Here is a 21,800-nt window from a genome sequence, read left to right on the forward strand (position 1 = left end):
GTATGGTAGATACAGTAGATGTACAGTACAGTATGTACAGTAGATAGATACAGTATGGTAGATACAGTAGATACAGTACAGCAGATACAGTACAGCAGTACAGCTACAGTACAGTAGCTACGGTAGTACAGCACAGCTACAGTACAGTATGTACAGTAGATACAGTACAGTACAGTATGGTAGATACAGTAGAGTAGATACAGTACAGTAGATACAGCACGCAGGTACAGTAGAGCAGTACAGTAGATAGCAGTACAGTAGATACAGCACAGTAGATACAGTACAGTACAGTAGATACAGTACAGTAGGTACAGTACAGTATGATACAGTACAGTAGATCATACAGTAGATACAGTACAGTAGGTACAGTACAGTAGATACAGTACAGCATACAGTACAGTAGATACAGTACAGTAGATACAGTACGGTAGGTACAGTACAGTAGGTAGATACAGTACAGTAGATACAGTAGATACAGCACAGTAGCATACAGCACGCAGATTACAGTAGATACAGTACAGTAGATACAGTACAGTAGGTACAGTATAGTAGGTACAGTAGATACAGTACATTAGATACAGTACAGTAGATACAGTACAGTAGACAGTACAGTAGGTACAGTACAGTAGATACAGTAGGATACAGTACAGTAGATACAGTACAGTAGATACAGTAGGTACAGTACGGTAGCAGATACAGTACGGTAGCAGATACAGTACAGATTAGATACAGTAGGCAGATACGGTAGATACAGTACAGTGAATACAGTACAGTAGGTACAGTAGATACAGTACAGTAGGTACGGTAGATACAGTACAGTATGTACAGTACAGGTACAGTAGCAGATACAGTACGCAGATACAGTAGCAGTACAGCAAAGATACAGCACAGTAGCACAGCAGATACAGTACAGTACAGTACAGTAGATACAGTAGTACGGTAGATACAGTACAGGTACAGTAGATACAGTACAGCAGGATACAGTACAGATACAGTAGATACAGCACGGTAGATACAAGATACAGTACAGTAGATACAGTACAGTAGATACAGTACATTAGGTACAGTAGATACAGTACAGTAGATACAGTACAGTAGGTACAGTGCGGTGGATACAGTAGTACAGTAGGTAGATACAGTAGATACAGTACAGTAGGCAACAGCACGGTGGATACAGTAGATAGCATACAGTAGATTACAGTAGATACAGTACAGTAGATACAGTACAGTAGGTACAGTACGGTGGATACAGTAGATACAGTACAGTAGATACACATAGATACAGTACAATCGGTGGATACAGTAGATACAGTACAGTAGATACAGTACGGTTGACAGGCACAGCAGTAGGTACAGTACAGTAGATACAGTACAGTAGATACACATAGGTACAGCACAGTAGGGCGGTATGGTAGATACAGTACAGTAGATACAGTAGATACATGGCATAGACAGCAGGCACAGATACAGTACGGTAGATTACAGTAGGTACAGCACAGTAGAACAGTATGGTAGGATACAGTACAGCAGATTACAGCAGATACAGCACAGTAGATACAGCACAGTAGCACAGCGGTAGATACAGTAGGTACATACAGATACAGTAGATACAGTAGATATATTAGGTACAGTAGATACAGTAGATACAGTACAGTAGTAGTACAGTACAGTAGATACAGTACAGTAGATACAGTAGGTACAGTACAGTAGATACAGTACAGTATGTACAGTACAGTAGATACAGTACATTAGGTACAGTAGATACAGTACAGTAGGTACAGTAGGATACAGTAGATTAGGTACAGTAGATACAGTACAGTAGATTACAGTACAGCAGAATTAACAGTACAGTAGATACAGTACAGTAGGTACAGTATATTACAGGTACAGTAGATACAGTACAGTAGATACAGTACAGTAGCTACAGTACAGCAGTACAGTACAGTAGCTACAGGCACAGTAGGTGCAGTAGATACAGTACAGTAGGTGTACAGTACAGTAGATACAGTACAGTAAATACAGTACAGTAGTAGTCGATACAGTACAGTAGATACAGTAGTAGATACAGTACGGTAGATACAGTACAGTAGATACAGTACAGTAGATAGATACAGTAGATACAGTACAGTAGATACAGTTTAGATTTACATTTAAGTAATTTAGCAGTACGCTCTTATCAGTACAGCAGATACAGTACAGTACAGTAGATACAGCAGCAGTAGGTACAGTAGATACAGTACAGTGGCAACAGCACAGATACATACAGTGGTACAGTATAGTACAGTACAGCAGGCACAGCATGTACAGCAGATAGATACAGTACGGTAGATACAGTACAGTACAGTAGATACAGTACAGTACAGTAACAGATACAGTACAGTAGGTACAGTAGATACAGCACAGCAGGCAACAGTACAGTAGATACAGTACAGTAGGTACAGTAGATACAGTACAGTAGGTACAGTAGATACAGTACAGTAGGTACAGTAGATACAGTACAGTAGGTACAGTAGCACATAGATACAGTATGGTAGTACGGTACAGTACAGTACGGTAGATACAGTACAGTAGATACAGTACAGTAGGTACAGTACAGTAGGTAGCAGATACAGTACGGTAGTACAGTACAGTAGGTACAGTAGATACGGTACAGTAGATAGATACAGCGGTAGATACAGTACAGTAGATACAGTACAAGGTACAGCAATGCAGTACAGTAGATACAATAGATACAGATATGGTAGGTACAGTACAGTAGGTACAGTAGATACAGTACAGTAGATACAATAGATACAGCATGGTAGATACAGTAGCAGGTACAACAAGTAGCTACAGCAGTACAGCACAGTAGATACAGTACAGTAGATACATACAGTAGTACAGTAATGCAGATTGCAGTAGATACAGTAGATACAGTACAGTAGATACAGTACAGATAGGTACAGTAGATAGATACAGTATGTACACTAGTAGCATACAGTAGATACAGTACAGTAGATACAGTACAGCAGTATGTACAGTACAGTAGATACAGTACAGTAGATACAGTAGATACAGTACAGTAGATACAGTACAGTAGCAGTAGATACAGTACAGTAGATACAGTACAGTAGATACAGTACACAGTAGGTACAGTAGCTACACAGTACAGTAGATACAGTAGACCAGCATGGCAGATACAGTACAGTAGATTAAACAGTAGATACAGTACAGTAGATACAGTACAGCAGATACAGTACAGTAGGCACAGCACAAGGCACGGCAGATTACAGCACAGCAGTACAGCACAGCATGTACAGTAGATACAGTACAGTAGATACAGTACAGTAGATACAGCATGGCAGATACCAGCACATGCAGATCTGTTAGATACAGTACAGTAGATACAATCATGGTAGATACAGTACAGTAGATAGCAGTAGATACAGTACAGTAGATACAGTACAGCAGATTACAGTAGATACAGTACAGTAGATGCAGATTGCACAGCAGATACAGTAGATACAGTACAATAGGCAGTACAGTACAGTAGATACAGTACAGTAGATACAGTACAGTAGGTACAGTACAGTAGGATACAGTGCGGTAGTACATGTACAGTACAGTAGGTACAGATACAGTATGGTAGATACAGTACAGTAGATACAGTACAGTAGATACAGTACAGTAGGTACAGTAGATACAGTACAGTAGATAGATACAGTATGGTAGTACAGTACAGTAGAGTAGATACAGTACAGTAGATACAGTACAGTAGATACAGTACAGTATGGTACAGTAGATACAGTACAGTAGATACAGTACAGTAGATACGGTACAGTAGATACAGTACAATGAATACAGTGAACATTACAGTAGATACAGTACAGTAGGTAGGTACAGTACAGTAGGTGTAGATACAGTACAGTATGTACAGTACAGTAGATAGATACAGCGGTAGATACATACGTTAGATACAGTAGTAGATACAGTACAGTAGATACAGTACAGTAGGTACAGTAGGAGTAGGTACAATCAGTACAGTAGATACAGTACAGTAGGTACAGTAGATACAGTAGGTACAGTACGGTAGATTACAGTAGATAGATACAGTACAGTAGATGCAGTACAGAATACAGTACAAGTAGATACAGGTACAGTACGGTAGGTACAGTAGATACAGTACATTATGTACAGTAGATACCAGTACAATAGTAGGTACAGTATAGGTAGATACAGTACAGTAGGTACAGTACAGTAGGTACAGTATGATACAGTATGTACAGTAGATAGATACAAGGTAGATACAGTATGGTACAGTAGATACAGTACGGAAGCAGTAGGTACAATAGATAGATACAGTATGGTAGATACAGTACAGTAGATACAGTACAGTAGGTACAGTAGATACAGTACAGTAGATACAGTAGATACAGTACAGTAGATACAGTGAATGCAGTACAGTAGATACAGTACAGTATGTACACTACAGTAGATACAGTAGATACAGTACGGTAGATACAGTAGATACAGTACAGTAGGTACAGTATGGTGGATACAGTAGATACAGTACGGTAGATACAGTAGATACAGTACAGTAGATACAGTACAGTAGGTACAGTACGGTGGATACGGTAGATACAGTACAGTAGATACAGTACAGTAGATACAGTACAGTAGGTACAGTACGGTGGATACAGTAGATACAGTACGGTAGATACAGTACAGTAGATACAATACGGTTGATACAGTAGATACAGTACAGTAGGTACAGTACAGTAGATACAGTAGATACAGTACAGTAGATACAGTACAGTAGGTACAGTACGGTAGATACAGTATGGTAGATACAGTACAGTAGATACAGTAGATACAGTACAGTAGATACAGCACAGTTGATACAGTACGGTAGATACAGTAGGTACAGTACGGTAGATACAGTACGGTAGATACAGTACAGTAGATACAGTAGATACAGTACAGTAGATACAGTATATTAGGTACAGTAGATACAGTACAGTAGATACAGTAGGTACAGTACAGTAGATACAGTATATTATGTACAGTAGATACAGTATGGTAGATACAGTACAGTAGATACAGTAGATACAGTACAGTAGATACAGTACAGTAGGTACAGTAGATACAGTACAGTAGATAGATACAGTATGGTAGATACAGTACAGTAGATACAGTAGATACAGTACAGTAGATACAGTACAGTAGATACAGTACAGTATGTACAGTACAGTAGATACATTACAGTAGGTACAGTAGATACAGTACAGTAGGTACAGTACGGTAGATACAGTACAGTAGGTACAGTAGATACAGTACAGTATGTACAGTACAGTAGATACAGTACAGTAGGTACAGTAGATACAGTACAGTAGGTACAGTAGATACAGTACAGTAGGTACAGTAGATACGGTACAGTAGATACAGTAGATACAGTACAGTAGGTACAGTACGGTAGGTACAGTACAGTAGATACAGTACAGTAGATACAGTACAGTAGGTACAGTACAGTAGGTAGAGGAGATACAGTACGGTAGATACAGTACAGTAGGTACAGTAGATACGGTACAGTAGATAGATACAGTCACGGTAGATACAGTACAGTAGGTACAGTAGATACAGTACAGTAGATACAATAGATACAGTATGGTAGATACAGTACAGTAGGTACAGTACAGTAGGTACAGTAGATACAGTACAGTAGATACAATAGATACAGTATGGTAGATACAGTACAGTAGGTACAATAGATAGATACAGTATGGTAGATACAGTACAGTAGATACAGTACAGTAGATACAGTACAGTAGGTACAGTAGATACAGTACAGTAGATACAGTACAGTAGATACAGTAGATACAGTACAGTAGATACAGTAGGTACAGTACGGTAGATACAGTACAGTATGTACAGTACAGTAGATACAGTAGATACAGTACGGTAGATACAGTACAGTATGTACAGTACAGTAGATACAGTACAGTAGATACAGTACAGTAGATACAGTAGATACAGTACAGTAGATACAGTACAGTAGATACAGTAGATACAGTACAGTAGATACAGTACAGTAGGTACAGTAGATACAGTACAGTAGGTACAGTAGATACAGTACAGTAGATACAGTACAGTAGATACAGTAGGTACAGTACGGTAGATACAGTACGGTAGATACAGTACAGTAGGTACAGTAGATACAGTACAGTAGATACAGTACAGTAGATACAGTACAGTAGATACAGTACAGTAGATACAGTAGGTACAGTACGGTAGATACAGTACAGTAGATACAGTACAGTAGGTACAGTAGATACAGTGCGGTAGATACATTTACATTTACATTTAAGTAATTTAGCAGACGCTCTTATCCAGAGCGACTTACACAGTACAGTAGATACAGTACAGTAGGTACAGTAGATACAGTACAGTAGGTACGGTAGATACAGTACAGTATGTACAGTACAGTATGTACAGTAGATAGATACAGTATGGTAGATGCAATTACCAGTAGATACAGTACAGTAGGTACAGTACGGTAGATACAGTACAGTAGATACAGTACAGTAGGTACAGTACAGTAGGTACGACAGATACAGTACAGTATGTACAGTACAGTATGTACAGTAGATAGATACAGTATGGTAGATACAGTATGGTAGATACAGTACAGTAGATACAGTACAGTAGATACAGTACAGTAGGTACAGTAGATACAGTACAGTAGATAGATACAGTATGGTAGATACAGTACAGTAGATACAGTAGATACAGTACAGTAGATACAGTACAGTAGATACAGTACAGTATGTACAGTACAGTAGATACATTACAGTAGATACAGTACAGTAGATACAGTACAGTAGATACAGTACAGTATGTACAGTACAGTAGATACAGTACAGTAGATACAGTACAGTAGGTACAGTAGATACAGTACAGTAGGTACGGTAGATACAGTACAGTATGTACAGTACAGTAGATAGATACAATACGGTAGATACAGTACGTTAGATACAGTACGGTAGATACAGTACAGTAGATACAGTACAGTAGGTACAGTAGATACAGTACAGTAGGTACAGTAGATACAGTACAGTAGATACAGTACAGTAGATACAGTACAGTAGATACAGTAGGTACAGTACGGTAGATACAGTACAGTAGGTACAGTAGATACAGTACAGTAGATACAGTACAGTAGATACAGTACAGTAGATACAGTAGGTACAGTACGGTAGATACAGTACAGTAGATACAGTACATTATGTACAGTAGATACAGTACAGTAGATACAGTAGGTACAGTACGGTAGATACAGTACAGTAGATACAGTACAGTAGGTACAGTAGATACAGTACAGTAGGTGCGGTAGATACAGTACAGTATGTACAGTACAGTATGTACAGTAGATAGATACAGTACGGTAGATACAGTATGGTAGATACAGTAGATACAGTACAGTAGATACAGTAGATACAGTGCGGTAGATGCAGTACAGTAGATACAGTAGATGCAGTGCGGTAGATACAGTACAGTAGGTACAGTAGATACAGTACAGTAGATACAGTACGGTAGATACAGTAGATACAGTACGGTAGATACAGTAGATACAGTACAGTAGATACAGTATGGTAGATGCAGATGCGGTAGATACAGTAGATGCACAGTACAGTAGATGCAATTACAGTAGGTACAATGCGGTGGATACAGTAGATACAGTACGGTAGATACAGTAGATACAGTACAGTAGGTACGATGCGGTGGATACAGTAGATACAATGCGGTAGATACAGTAGATACAGTACAGTAGATACAGTACAGTAGGTACGTACGGTGGATACGGTAGATACAGTACAGTAGATACAGTACAGTAGATACAGTACAGTAGGTACAGTACGGTGGATACAGTAGATACAGTACGGTAGATACAGTACAGTAGATACAGTACGGTTGATACAGTAGATACAGTACAGTAGGTACAGTACAGTAGATACAGTAGATACAGTACAGTAGATACAGTACAGTAGGTACAGTACGGTAGATACAGTATGGTAGATACAGTACAGTAGATACAGTAGATACAGTACAGTAGATACAGCACAGTTGATACAGTACGGTAGATACAGTAGGTACAGTACGGTAGATACAGTATGGTAGATACAGTACAGTAGATACAGTAGATACAGTACAGTAGATACAGCACAGTAGGTACAGTGCGGTAGATACAGTAGGTACAGTACGGTAGATACAGTATGGTAGATACAGTACGGTAGATACAGTATATTAGGTACAGTAGATACAGTAGATACAGTACAGTAGATACAGTAGATACAGTACAGTAGATACAGTACAGTAGATACAGTACAGTAGGTACAGTACAGTAGATACAGTACAGTATATACAGTACAGTAGATACAGTATATTAGGTACAGTAGATACAGTACAGTAGCTACAGTACAGTAGCTACAGTACAGTAGCTACAGTACAGTAGGTACAGTAGATACAGTATATTAGGTACAGTAGGTACAGTAGATACAGTATATTAGGTACTGTAGATACAGTACAGTAGGTACAGTACAGTAGATACAGTACAGTAGATACAGTACAGTAGATACAGTATATTAGGTACAGTAGATACAGTACAGTAGATACAGTACAGTAGCTACAGTACAGTAGCTACAGTACAGTAGGTACAGTAGATACAGTACCGTAGATACAGTAGATACAGTACAGTAGATACAGTACAGTAAATACAGTACAGTAGATACAGTCGATACAGTACAGTAGATACAGTACAGTAGATACAGTACAGTAGATACAGTACAGTAGATACAGTACAGTAGATAGATACAGTACGGTAGATACAGTACAGTAGATACAGTATGGTAGATACAGTACAGTAGATACAGTACAGTAGATACAGTACAGTAGATGCAGTAGATACAGTACAGTAGATACAGTACAGTAGATACAGTAGATACAGTACAGTAGGTACAGTACAGTAGATACAGTACGGTAGATACAGTAGGTACAGTGCGGCAGATACAGTACAGTAGGTACAGTACGGTAGATACATACAGTAGGAACAGTACGGTAGATACAGTACAGTAGGTACAGTACGGTAGATACAGTACAGTAGGTACAGTAGATACAGTACAGTATGTACAGTACAGTAGATACAGTACAGTAGGTACAGTAGATACAGTAGTATGTACAGTACAGTAGATACAGTACAGTAGGTACAGTAGATACAGTACAGTAGGTACAGTAGATACAGTACAGTAGGTACAGTAGATACAGTACAGTAGGTACAGTAGATACAGTAGATACAGTACAGTAGGTACAGTACGGTAGGTACAGTACAGTAGATACAGTACGGTAGATACAGTACAGTAGATACAGTACAGTAGGTACAGTACAGTAGGTAGAGGAGATACAGTACGGTAGATACAGTACAGTAGGTACAGTAGATACGGTACAGTAGATAGATACAGTACGGTAGATACAGTACAGTAGATACAGTACAGTAGGTACAGTAGATACAGTACAGTAGATACAATAGATACAGTATGGTAGATACAGTACAGTAGGTACAGTACAGTAGGTACAGTAGATACAGTACAGTAGATACAATAGATACAGTATGGTAGATACAGTACAGTAGATACAGTACAGTAGCTACAGTACAGTAGGTACAGTAGATACAGTACAGTAGATACAGTACAGTAGATACAATACAAGATACAGTACAGTAGATACAGTAGATACAGTACAGTAGATACAGTACAGTATGTACAGTACAGTAGATACAGTAGATACAGTACAGTATGTACAGTACAGTATGTACAGTACAGTAGATACAGTACAGTAGATACAGTACAGTAGATACAGTAGATACAGTACAGTAGATACAGTACAGTAGATACAGTAGATACAGTACAGTAGATACAGTACAGTAGGTACAGTAGATACAGTACAGTAGGTACAGTAGATACAGTACAGTAGGTACGGTAGATACAGTACAGTATGTACAGTACAGTATGTACAGTAGATAGATACAGTATGGTAGATACAGTACAGTAGATACAGTACAGTAGGTACAGTACGGTAGATACAGTACAGTAGATACAGTAGGTACAGTACGGTAGATACAGTACGGTAGATACAGTACAGTAGGTACAGTAGATACAGTACAGTAGATACAGTACAGTAGATACAGTACAGTAGATACAGTACAGTAGATACAGTAGGTACAGTACGGTAGATACAGTACAGTAGATACAGTACAGTAGGTACAGTAGATACAGTACGGTAGATACATTTACATTTACATTTAAGTAATTTAGCAGACGCTCTTATCCAGAGCGACTTACACAGTACAGTAGATACAGTACAGTAGGTACAGTAGATACAGTACAGTAGGTACGGTAGATACAGTACAGTATGTACAGTACAGTATGTACAGTAGATAGATACAGTATGGTAGATACAGTACAGTAGATACAGTACAGTAGGTACAGTACGGTAGATACAGTACAGTAGATACAGTACAGTAGGTACAGTACAGTAGGTACGGTAGATACAGTACAGTATGTACAGTACAGTATGTACAGTAGATAGATACAGTATGGTAGATACAGTATGGTAGATACAGTACAGTAGATACAGTAGATACAGTACAGTAGATACAGTACAGTAGGTACAGTAGATACAGTACAGTAGATAGATACAGTATGGTAGATACAGTACAGTAGATACAGTAGATACAGTACAGTAGATACAGTACAGTAGATACAGTACAGTATGTACAGTAGTACAGTAGATACAGTACAGTAGATACAGTACAGTAGATACAGTACAGTAGATACAGTACAGTATGTACAGTACAGTAGATACAGTACAGTAGATACAGTACAGTAGGTACAGTAGATACAGTACAGTAGGTACGGTAGATACAGTACAGTATGTACAGTACAGTAGATAGATGCAGTGCAGTAGATGATATGCGGTAGATGCAATACGGTAGATACAGTACAGTAGATACAGTACAGTAGGTACAGTAGATACAGTACAGTAGGTACAGTAGATACAGTACAGTAGATACAGTACAGTAGATACAGTACAGTAGATACAGTAGGTACAGTACGGTAGATACAGTACAGTAGGTACAGTAGATACAGTACAGTAGATACAGTACAGTAGATACAGTACAGTAGATACAGTAGGTACAGTACGGTAGATACAGTACAGTAGATACAGTACATTATGTACAGTAGATACAGTACAGTAGATACAGTAGGTACAGTACGGTAGATACAGTACAGTAGATACAGTACAGTAGGTACAGTAGATACAGTACAGTAGATACGGTAGATACAGTACAGTATGTACAGTACAGTATGTACAGTAGATAGATACAGTACGGTAGATACAGTATGGTAGATACAGTAGATACAGTACAGTAGATACAGTAGATACGATGCGGTAGATACAGTACAGTAGATACAGTAGATACAGTACGGTAGATACAGTACAGTAGGTACAGTAGATACAGTACAGTAGATACAGTACGGTAGATACAGTAGATACAGTACGGTAGATACAGTAGATACAGTACAGTAGATACAGTATGGTAGATACAGTACGGTAGATACAGTAGATACAGTACAGTAGATACAGTACAGTCGGTACAGTACGGTGGATACAGTAGATGCAGTACGGTAGATACAGTAGATACAGTACAGTAGGTACAGTACGGTGGATACAGTAGATACAGTACGGTAGATACAGTAGATACAATGCAGTAGATACAGTACAGTAGGTACAGTACGGTGGATACGGTAGATACAGTACAGTAGATACAGTACAGTAGATACAGTACAGTAGGTACATACGGTGGATACAGTAGATACAGTACGGTAGATACAGTACAGTAGATACAATGCGGTTGATACAGTAGATACAGTACAGTAGGTACAGTACAGTAGATACAGTAGATACAGTACAGTAGATACAGTACAGTAGGTACAGTACGGTAGATACAGTATGGTAGATACAGTACAGTAGATACAGTAGATACAGTACAGTAGATACGGTAGATACAGTAGGTACAGTACGGTAGATACAGTATGGTAGATACAGTACAGTAGATACAGTAGATACAGTACAGTAGATACAGTACAGTAGGTACAGTAGATACGGTAGGTACAGTAGATACAGTATATTATGTACAGTAGATACAGTATGGTAGATACAGTACAGTAGATACAGTAGATACAGTACAGTAGATACAGTACAGTAGGTACAGTAGATACAGTACAGTAGATACAGTACGGTAGATACAGTAGTACAGTAGATACAGTACAGTAGATACAGTAGGTACAGTACAGTATGTACAGTACAGTATACATACAGTAGATACAGTACAGTAGATACAGTACAGTAGATACAGTACAGTAGATACAGTATGTACAGTAGATACAGTAGATACAGTAGTACAGTAGATACAGTACAGTAGATACAGTACAGTTGATACAGTAGGTAGATACAGTGGGTACAGTACGGTAGATAGTGGTAGATACAGTACAGTAGATACAGTAGATACAGTACAGTAGATACAGTACAGTAGATACAGTAGATACAGTACAGTACGGTAGATACAGTACAGTAGGTACATACAGTACAGTAGATACAGTACAGTAGATACAGTACAGTAGATACAGTAGGGTACGGTAGATACAGTATAGTAGAGTACATTATGTACAGTAGATACAGTACAGTAGATACAGTAGGTACAGTACGGTAGATACAGTACAGTAGATACAGTACAGTAGTACAGTAGATACAGTACAGTAGGTACAGATACAGTACAGTATGTACAGTACAGTATGTACAGTAGATAGATACAGTACAGTAGATACAGTATGGTAGATACAGTAGATACAGTACAGTAGATACAGTACAGTAGATACAGTACAGTAGATACAGTAGATACAGTACAGTAGGTACAGTAGTACAGTAGATACAGTACAGTAGATACAGTAGGTACAGTAGATACAGTAGATACAATGTACAGTACAGTAGATACAGTATGGTAGATACAGTACGGTAGATACAGTAGATACAGTACAGTAGGTACAGTAGATACAGTACAGTGGTACAGTAGATACAGTACGGTAGATACAGTAGATACAGTACAGTAGGTACAGTACGGTGGATACAGTAGATACAGTACAGATACAGTAGTACAGTACAGTAGATACAGTACAGTAGGTACATACAGTAGGTAGATACAGGTATACAGTACAGTAGATACAGTACAGTAGATACAGTACAGTAGGTACAGTACAGTGGATACAGTAGATACAGTACGGTAGATACAGTACAGTAGATACAGTGGGTTGATACAGTAGATACAGTACAGTAGGTACAGTACAGTAGATACAGTAAAGATACAAGTACAGTAGATACAGTACAGTAGGTACAGTACAGTACAGTAGATACAGTACAGTAGATACAGTATATTAGGTACAGTAGATACAGTACAGTAGGTACAGTAATTAGATAGATACAGTATGGTAGATACAGTACAGTAGAGTACAGTAGATACAGTATATTAGGTACAGTAGATACAGTACAGTAGATACAAGGTACAGTACAGTAGATACAGTATATTATGTACAGTAGATACAGTAAGTAGATACAGTAGTACAGTACAGTAGATACAGTATATTATGTACAGTAGATACAGTAGGTACAGTACAGTAGATACAGTATATTAGGTACAGTAGATACAGTACAGTAGTACAGTACAGTAGATACACAGTAGATACAGTACAGTAGATACAGTAGATACAGTACAGTAGATACAGTACAGTAGATACAGTATAGTAGTACAGTAGATACAGTAGGTACAGTAGTAGATACAGCACAGTAGATACAGTACAGTAGGTACAGTAGATACAGTACAGTAGATACATACAGTACAGTAGATACAGTAGGTACAGTACGGTAGATACAGTACGGTAGATACAGTACAGTAGGTACAGTACGGTAGATACAGTACAGTAGATACAGTACAGTAGATACAGTACAGTAGATACAGTACAGTAGGTACAGTACGGTAGATACAGTAGATACAGTACAGTAGATACAGCACAGTAGATACAGTACAGTAGGTACAGTACAGTAGATACAGTACAGTAGGATACGTTAGATACAGTAGGTACAGTACGGTAGATACAGTACGGTAGATACAGTACAGTAGATACACAGTACAGTAGATACAGTAGATACAGTACAGTAGATACAGTACAGTAGGTACAGTACGGTAGATACAGTAGATACAGTACAGTAGATACAGTACAGTAGGTACAGTATGTTAGATACAGTACAGTAGATACAGTACAGTAGATACAGGACAGTAGGTACAGTACGGTAGATACGTACAGTAGATACAGTAGATACAGTACAGTAGGTACAGTATGGTAGATACAGTACAGTAGATACAGTACAGTAGATACAGGACAGTAGGTACAGTACGGTAGATACAGTAGATACAGTACAGTAGATACAGTACAGTAGGTACAGTACGGTAGATACAGTAGATACAGTACAGTAGGTACAGTACAGTAGGTACAGTACGGTAGATACAGTAGGTACAGTACGGTAGATACAGTACGGTAGATACAGTACAGTAGATACAGTAGATACAGTACAGTAGATACAGTACATTTACATTTACATTTAAGTCATTTAGCAGACGCTCTTATCCAGAGCGACTTACAAATTGGTGCATTCACCTTATGACATCCAGTGGAACAGTCACTTTACAATAGTGCATCTAAATCTTAAGGGGGGGTGAGAGGGATTACTTATCCTATCCTAGAGTATTCCTTAAGGGGTGGGGTTTTCAGGTGTCTCCGGAAGGTGGTGATTGACTCCGCTGTCCTGGCGTCGTGAGGGAGTTTGTTCCACCATTGGGGGGGCCAGGGCAGCGAACAGTTTTGACTGGGCTGAGCGGGAGCTGTACTCAGTGGTAGGGAGGCGAGCAGGCCAGAGGTGGATGAACGCAGTGCCCTTGTTTTGGGTGTAGGGCCTGATCAGAGCCTGGAGGTACTGGTGCCGTTCCCCTCACAGCTCCGTAGGCAAGCACCATGGTCTTGTAAGCGGATGCGAGCTTCAACTGGAAGCCACTTCCTGTGTGAGGCAGGGTCGTACTCTGCGGATGTTGTAGAGCATGAACCTACAGGAGCAGCAGCCTTGATGTTGGTTGAAACGACAGGGTGTTGTCCAGGATCACGCCAAGGTTCTTGGCGCTCTGGGGAGGAGGACACAATGGAGTTGTCTTCATGATGGCAAGATCATGGACGGGCAGATCCCTTCCCGGGAGGAAGAGCAGCTCCGTCTTGCCGAGGTTCAGCTTGAGGTGGTGATCCGTCATCCACACTGATATGTCTGCCAGACATGCAGAGATGCGGTCGCCACCTGGTCATCAGAAGGGGGAAAGGAGAAGATTAATTGTGTGTCGTCTGCATAGCAATGATAAGAGAGACCATGTGAGGTTATGACAGAGCCAAGTGACTTGGTGTATAGCGAGAATAGGAGAGGGCCAAGAACAGAGCCCTGGGGGACACCAGTGGTGAGAGCGCGTGGTGAGGAGACAGATTCTCGCCACGCCACCTGTGGAGCGACCTGTCAGGTAGGACGCAATCCAAGCGTGGGCGCGCCGGAGTGCCCAACTCGGAGAGGGTGGGGGACGATCTGATGGTTCACAGTATCGAAGGCAGCCGATAGATCTAGAAGGATGAGAGCAGAAGGGAGAGAGTTAGCTTTAGCAGTGCGGGGCGCCTCCGTGATACACAGGAGAGCAGTCTCAGTTGAATGACTAGTCTTGAAACCTGACTGATTTGGATCAAGAAAGGTCATTCAGAGAGAGATAGCGGGAGAGCTGGCCAAGGATGGCACGTTCAAGAGTTTTGGAGAGAGAAAAGAAAAAAGGGATACTGGTCTGTAATTGTTGACATCGGGAGGGGATCGAGTGTAGGTTTTTCAGAAGGGTGCAACTCTCGCTCTCTTGAAGACGGAAGGAGGACGTAGCCAGCAGTCAGGGATGAGTTGATGAGCGAGGTGAGGTAAGGGAGAAGGTCTCCGGAAATGGTCTGGAGAAGAGAGGAGGGGATAGGGTCAAGCGGGCAGGTTGTTGGGCGGCCGGCCGTCACGAGGCAGACTTCATCTGGAGAGAGAGGGAGAAAGAGGTCAGAGCACAGGGTAGGGCAGTGTGAGCAGAACCAGCGGTGTCGTTTGACTTAGCAAACGAGGATCGGATGTCGTCGACCTTCTTTTCAAAATGGTTGACGAAGTCATCTGCAGAGAGGGAGGAGGGGGGGGAGGAGGATTCAGGAGGGAGGAGAAGGTGGCAAAGAGCTTCCTAGGGTTAGAGGCAGATGCTTGGAATTTAGCGTGGTAGAAAGTGGCTTTAGCAGCAGAGACAGAGGAGGAAAATGTAGAGAGGAGGGAGTGAAAGGATGCCAGGTCCGCAGGGAAGCGAGTTTTCCTCCATTTCCGCTCGGCTGCCCGGAGCCCTGTTCTGTGAGCTCGCAATGAGTCATCGAGCCACGGAGCGGGAGGAGGAGGACCGAGCCGGCCTGGAGGATAGGGACATAGAGAGTCAAGGGATGCAGAGAGGGAGGAGAGGAGGGTTGAGGAGGCAGAATCAGGAGATAGGTGGGAGAAGGTTTGAGCGGAGGGAAGAGATGACAGTAGTACAGTAGATACAGTACAGTAGGTACAGTACGGTAGGTACAGTAGATACAGTACAGTAGATACAGTACAGTAGATACAGTACAGTAGGTACAGTAGATACAGTACAGTAGGTACAGTACGGTAGATGCAATGCGGTAGATACAGTAGATACAGTACAGTAGATACAGTACAGTAGGTACAGTACGGTAGGTACAGTAGATACAGTACAGTAGACACAGTACAGTAGATACAGTACAGTAGGTACAGTAGATACAGTACAGTAGATACAGTACGGTAGATACAGTACAGTAGATACAGTACAGTAGATACAGTACAGTAGGTACAGTAGATACAGTACAGTAGATACAGTACGGTAGATACAGTAGGTACAGTACGGTAGATACAGTACAGTAGATACAGTACAGTAGGTACAGTAGATACAGTACAGTAGATACAGTACAGTAGATACAGTACAGTAGATACAGTAGGTACAGTACGGTGGATACAGTACAGTAGATACAGTACAGTAGGTACAGTAGATACAGTAGGTACAGTACGGTAGATACAGTACAGTAGATACAGTACAGTAGGTACGGTAGATACAGTACGGTAGATACAGTACAGTAGATACAGTACAGTAGGTACAGTAGATACAGTACAGTAGGTACAGTAGATACAGTACAGTAGGTACAGTAGATACAGTACAGTAGGTACAGTAGATACAGTACAGTAGATACAGTACAGTAGATACAGTACAGTAGATACAGTACAGTAGGTACAGTAGATACAGTACAGTAGATACAGTACAGTAGATACAGTACAGTAGATACAGTACGGTAGATACAGTACAGTAGATACAGTAGGTACAGTAGGTACAGTAGATACAGTAGATACAGTAGATACAGTAGGTACAGTACGGTAGATACAGTACAGTAGATACAGTACAGTAGATACAGTAGATACAGTACAGTAGATACAGTACAGTAGATACAGTAGATACAGTATGGTAGATACAGTACAGTAGATACAGTACAGTAGATACAGTAGATACAGTATGGTAGATACAGTACAGTAGATACATTACAGTAGATACAGTACAGTAGATACAGTACAGTAGGTACAGTAGATACAGTACAGTAGATACAGTACAGTAGATACAGTAGATACAGTACAGTAGATACAGTAGATACAGTACAGTAGATACAGTATAGTAGGTACAGTAGACACCATCACTTCAAATGTATGTAGTTCTGTCCTTGAGCTGCTCTTGTCTAATGATGTTCTGTATTATGTAATTCTGTATTAGGTTTCGTGTTATGTATGGACCCCAGGAAGAGTAGCTGCTACTTTTGTAACAGCTAATGGGGATCCTAATAAAATACCCCCAAAAATACCAATACTTAGATCTAGACGTTTGGACTCAATCACATTGTTGTTCAGTCAATTCCAGTTATTTATCTCCTTCTTTTTATGAGAAGAAATTGAGGAGATTTCAAAAGAGCTTCAGATGAATGTTGAAGAGGGAGGCTCCCAAAGCAGGTATCCTCAAGCCCAGAAATCATATAACAATATGTCATTTGGCAGATGCTTTTTATCCAAAGTGACTTACATTAAAGTGAATACATACATCTTCAGTATGTTTGTGATCCCTGTAAGAATTAAATCCACAATCGTGACATTGCTAGCACCAGGCTGTTATCAGCTTTGCCACAAACGACCACAATCAAAGCTGTCATTGATAATCTAACCGGATACTTGACATCTAACCTCTGTGTTTGGGTTCAGGCTGTTGGAGGAGCATGCTGAGGAGGTGGAGAGGGAGAATAAGGAAGTGGAGAGAGAGAAGCAGGAAGTGGAGAGGGAGAAGGAGGAGGTGAAGAGGGAGAAGGAGGAGGTGGAGAGAGAGAAGGAGGAAGTGGAGAGAGAGAAGGAGGAGGTGGAGAGAGAGAAGGAGGAGGTGGAGAGGGAGAAGGAGGTGGTGAAGACAGAGAAGGAGGAGGTGGAGAGGGAGAAGGAGGAGGTGGAGAGGGAAAAGGAGGAGGTGAAGACAGAGAGGGAGAAGGAGGAGGTGAAGAGGGAGAAGGAGGAGGTGGAGAGGGAGGAGGTGGAGAGGGAGAAGGAGGAAGTGGAGAGGGAGGAGGTGGAGAGGGAGAAGGAGGAGGTGGAGAGGGAGGAGGTGGAGAGGGAGAAGGAGGAAGTGGAGAGGGAGAAGGAGGAAGTGGAGAGAGAGAAGGAGGAAGTGGAGAGAGAGAAGGAGGAGGTGGAGAGGGAGAAGGAGGAGGTGAAGACAGAGAAGGAGGAGGTGGAGAGGGAGAAGGAGGAGGTGAAGAGGGAGAAGGAGGGAGGTGAAGACAGAGAAGGAGGAGGTGAAGACAGAGAAGGAGGAAGTGGAGAGAGAGAAGGAGGAAGTGGAGAGGGAGAAGGAGGAGGTGGAGAGGGAGAAGGGAGGAGGTGAAGACAGAGAAGGAGGAGGTGGAGAGGGAGAAGGAGGAGGTGGAGAGGGAGAAGGAGGAGGTGGAGAGGGAGAAGGAGGAGGTGAAGACAGAGAAGGAGGAGGTGGAGAGGGAGAAGGAGGAGGTGAAGAGGAGAAGGAGGAGGTGGAGAGGGAGAAGGAGGAGGTGAAGACAGAGAAGGAGGAGGTGAAGACAGAGAAGGAGGAAGTGGAGAGAGAGAAGGAGGAGGTGGAGAGGGAGAAGGAGGAGGTGAAGACAGAGAAGGAGGAGGTGGAGAGGGAGAAGGAGGAGGTGAAGAGGGAGAAGGAGGAGGTGGAGAGGGAGAGGGAGGAAGTGGAGAGGGAGAAGGAGGAAGTGGAGAGGGAGAAGGAGGAAGTGGAGAGAGAGAAGGAAGAAGTGGGGAGGGAGAAGGAGAAGGTGGAGAGGGAGAAGGAGGAAGTGGAGAGGGAGAAGGAGGAGGTGAAGAGGGAGAAGGAGGAGGTGAAGACAGAGAAGGGGGAGGTGGAGATGGAGAAGGAAGAAGTGGGGAGGGAGAAGGAGAAGGTGGAGAGGGAGAAGGAGGAGGTGGAGAGAGAAAAGGAGGAAGTGGAGAGAGAGAAGGAGGAGGTGAAGAGAGAGAAGGAGAAGGTGGAGAGAGAGAAGGAGAAGGTGGAGAGAGAGAAGGAGGAGGTGAAGAGGGAGAAGGTGGAGATGGAGGAGGTGCTCAGGAAGCAGAAGAACACAGAGAACGAGGCCAAGGCCAGATTCAGTCAGGAGGCATCACGACTCACTGCAGAGAACATGGTGAGTGTGTGTGTGTGTGGGGGGGGGGGTGCGGTCGTGCGCCCCAATGTGTGTGCGTTTAATTCACTTGCAATTCACTCCTTATGATACTTAAATGTTATTCCAGGACTTTGAAGAGCAGCTCGACATGAAGGACAGGTTGGTAAGGAAGCTGCGAAACCAAATGAAGAGCCTTCAAACATCAGAGGAAGGTAACATGATTGCAACAAGTCATCTACATTTTATCACAGTTGATTCTCAGCTCTCCACTCATTTCCTGTATTTCATTTCATGTGTTATCTTCCTCAGCCAATCAAACACCAGCGCCCACTATTACCAACGAATACCTTGGCATGTTGGAATACAAGAGGGAGGATGAAGCCAAGCTCATTCAATACGTCATTCTGGGTACAACTGTTGTTGTTGGGAGTTATTAGTGCTGGTGTTTTTACTGTTGGAGTTGACACGGTTTGTATTGCTGTCACATGACCACACAAGACTACATGGCCTAAGAAAATAGAACTTCGATGACCAAACAACTAGCTCTCTCGACGATAGTGTGCAGCCCCCTCCACATCTCTATGATTCAGAGGGGTTGGGTTAAATACGGAAGACACATTTCGCTTGAATGCATTCAGTTGTACAACTGACTAGGTACCCTCCTTTCCCTTCCCGATGTTTGGCTCATGTCTAAGCTGGGTTATGTTCATTAGGCACCAAATGGAAGAAAGACTGAAACAGGGAGGGGCTATCTGGACTTGTCTAATAAAAAAACACAAATGTTAATTTTCTGTTGTAAAACGTTTTCCGTTGTGTTCTAATGAACATGGCACCGTCCTATCCTCCTGTCAGACCTGAAGCCCAGAGGGGTTAACATGATCCCCAACATGGCTGCTCAGCTTCTCTTCATGTGTGTCCATTAAACTGGCTCATGTTTGTAACTGACCTCTACTCTCCTGTCAGACCTGAAGCCCAGAGGAGTTAACATGATCCCCAACATGGCTGCTCAGCTTCTCTTCATGTGTGTCCATTAAACTGGCTCATGTTTGTAACTGACCTCTACTCTCCTGTCAGACCTGAAGCCCAGAGGAGTTAACATGATCCCCAACATGGCTGCTCAGCTTCTCTTCATGTGTGTCCACAAACTGGCTCATGTTTGTAACTGACTCTACTCTCCTGTCAGACCTGAAGCCCAGAGGAGTTAACATGATCCCTAACATGGCTGCCCAGCTTCTCTTCATGTGTGTCCATTAAACTGGCTCATGTTTGCCCAACTGACCTCTACTCTCCTGTCAGACCTGGAAGCCCAGAGGAGTTAACATGATCCCCAACATGGCTGCTCAGCTTCTCTTCATGTGTGTCCGTCATGCTTTGGCTACCTTAACGATGGAGCCAAGCTCAAGTCTCGCAGACGCCATCATCAGTGGGGTTAAAGGTCATCACGGTAGCTGTAGCCCAATGTTTTGACAATCCTGCTGTCTGTGCTGACATCTTGATCTCTACAAATACTAAACAGAGTTTCTTCTTCTTTTTCTACTTGTTCTTCCTCCCTTGGAGGAATGATCGACCTTGTTTATAATGACATGCTCATTCTCTCAGCGCTCACACTCTCAACGTTATTGTGGTTGTTAATAGTGTTGTCGTTGTTGCTTGCTTGTTACCTGTCTCAGGATCACCAAGAAGACTTTGAGTTGCTATCGCTCTGGCTGTCTCAACATGTATCACACTTCAACATTATTGTGGTTGCTAATAGTGTTGTTGTTGTTGTTGTTTGTTACCTGTCTCAGGATCACCAAGAAGACTTTGAGTTGCTATCGTTCTGGCTGTCCAACATGTATCACACTC

General features: G+C 41.6%; 1 protein-coding gene across 1 annotated transcript; it reads left to right on the plus strand.

Moving 5' to 3' along the window:
- The first annotated feature begins 19,791 nt into the window (after positions 1-19,791).
- On the plus strand, positions 19,792-21,089 carry LOC124028845 (unconventional myosin-Vc-like). Its single transcript, XM_046340768.1, has 4 exons — positions 19,792-19,976; positions 20,083-20,167; positions 20,265-20,363; positions 20,919-21,089. The coding sequence occupies exons 1-4, from the start codon at positions 19,884-19,886 to the stop codon at positions 20,987-20,989; spliced, it is 348 nt and encodes a 115-aa protein (XP_046196724.1). The 5' UTR covers positions 19,792-19,883; the 3' UTR covers positions 20,990-21,089.
- Positions 21,090-21,800: the final 711 nt, after the last annotated feature.

This window comes from Oncorhynchus gorbuscha, unplaced genomic scaffold (assembly GCF_021184085.1).
Source record: "Oncorhynchus gorbuscha isolate QuinsamMale2020 ecotype Even-year unplaced genomic scaffold, OgorEven_v1.0 Un_scaffold_4889, whole genome shotgun sequence".
NCBI lineage: Eukaryota > Metazoa > Chordata > Actinopteri > Salmoniformes > Salmonidae > Oncorhynchus > Oncorhynchus gorbuscha.

Coding starts and splice junctions, on each gene's coding strand:
- LOC124028845 (XM_046340768.1), top strand. CDS start 19,884: ATGGAGGAGGTGCTCAGGAAGCAGAAGAACACAGAGAACGAGGCCAAG. Junction 19,977..20,082: donor GACTCACTGCAGAGAACATG/GTGAGTGTGTGT, acceptor ATGTTATTCCAG/GACTTTGAAGAGCAGCTCGA. Junction 20,364..20,918: donor CATTCAATACGTCATTCTGG/GTACAACTGTTG, acceptor CTCTCCTGTCAG/ACCTGAAGCCCAGAGGAGTT.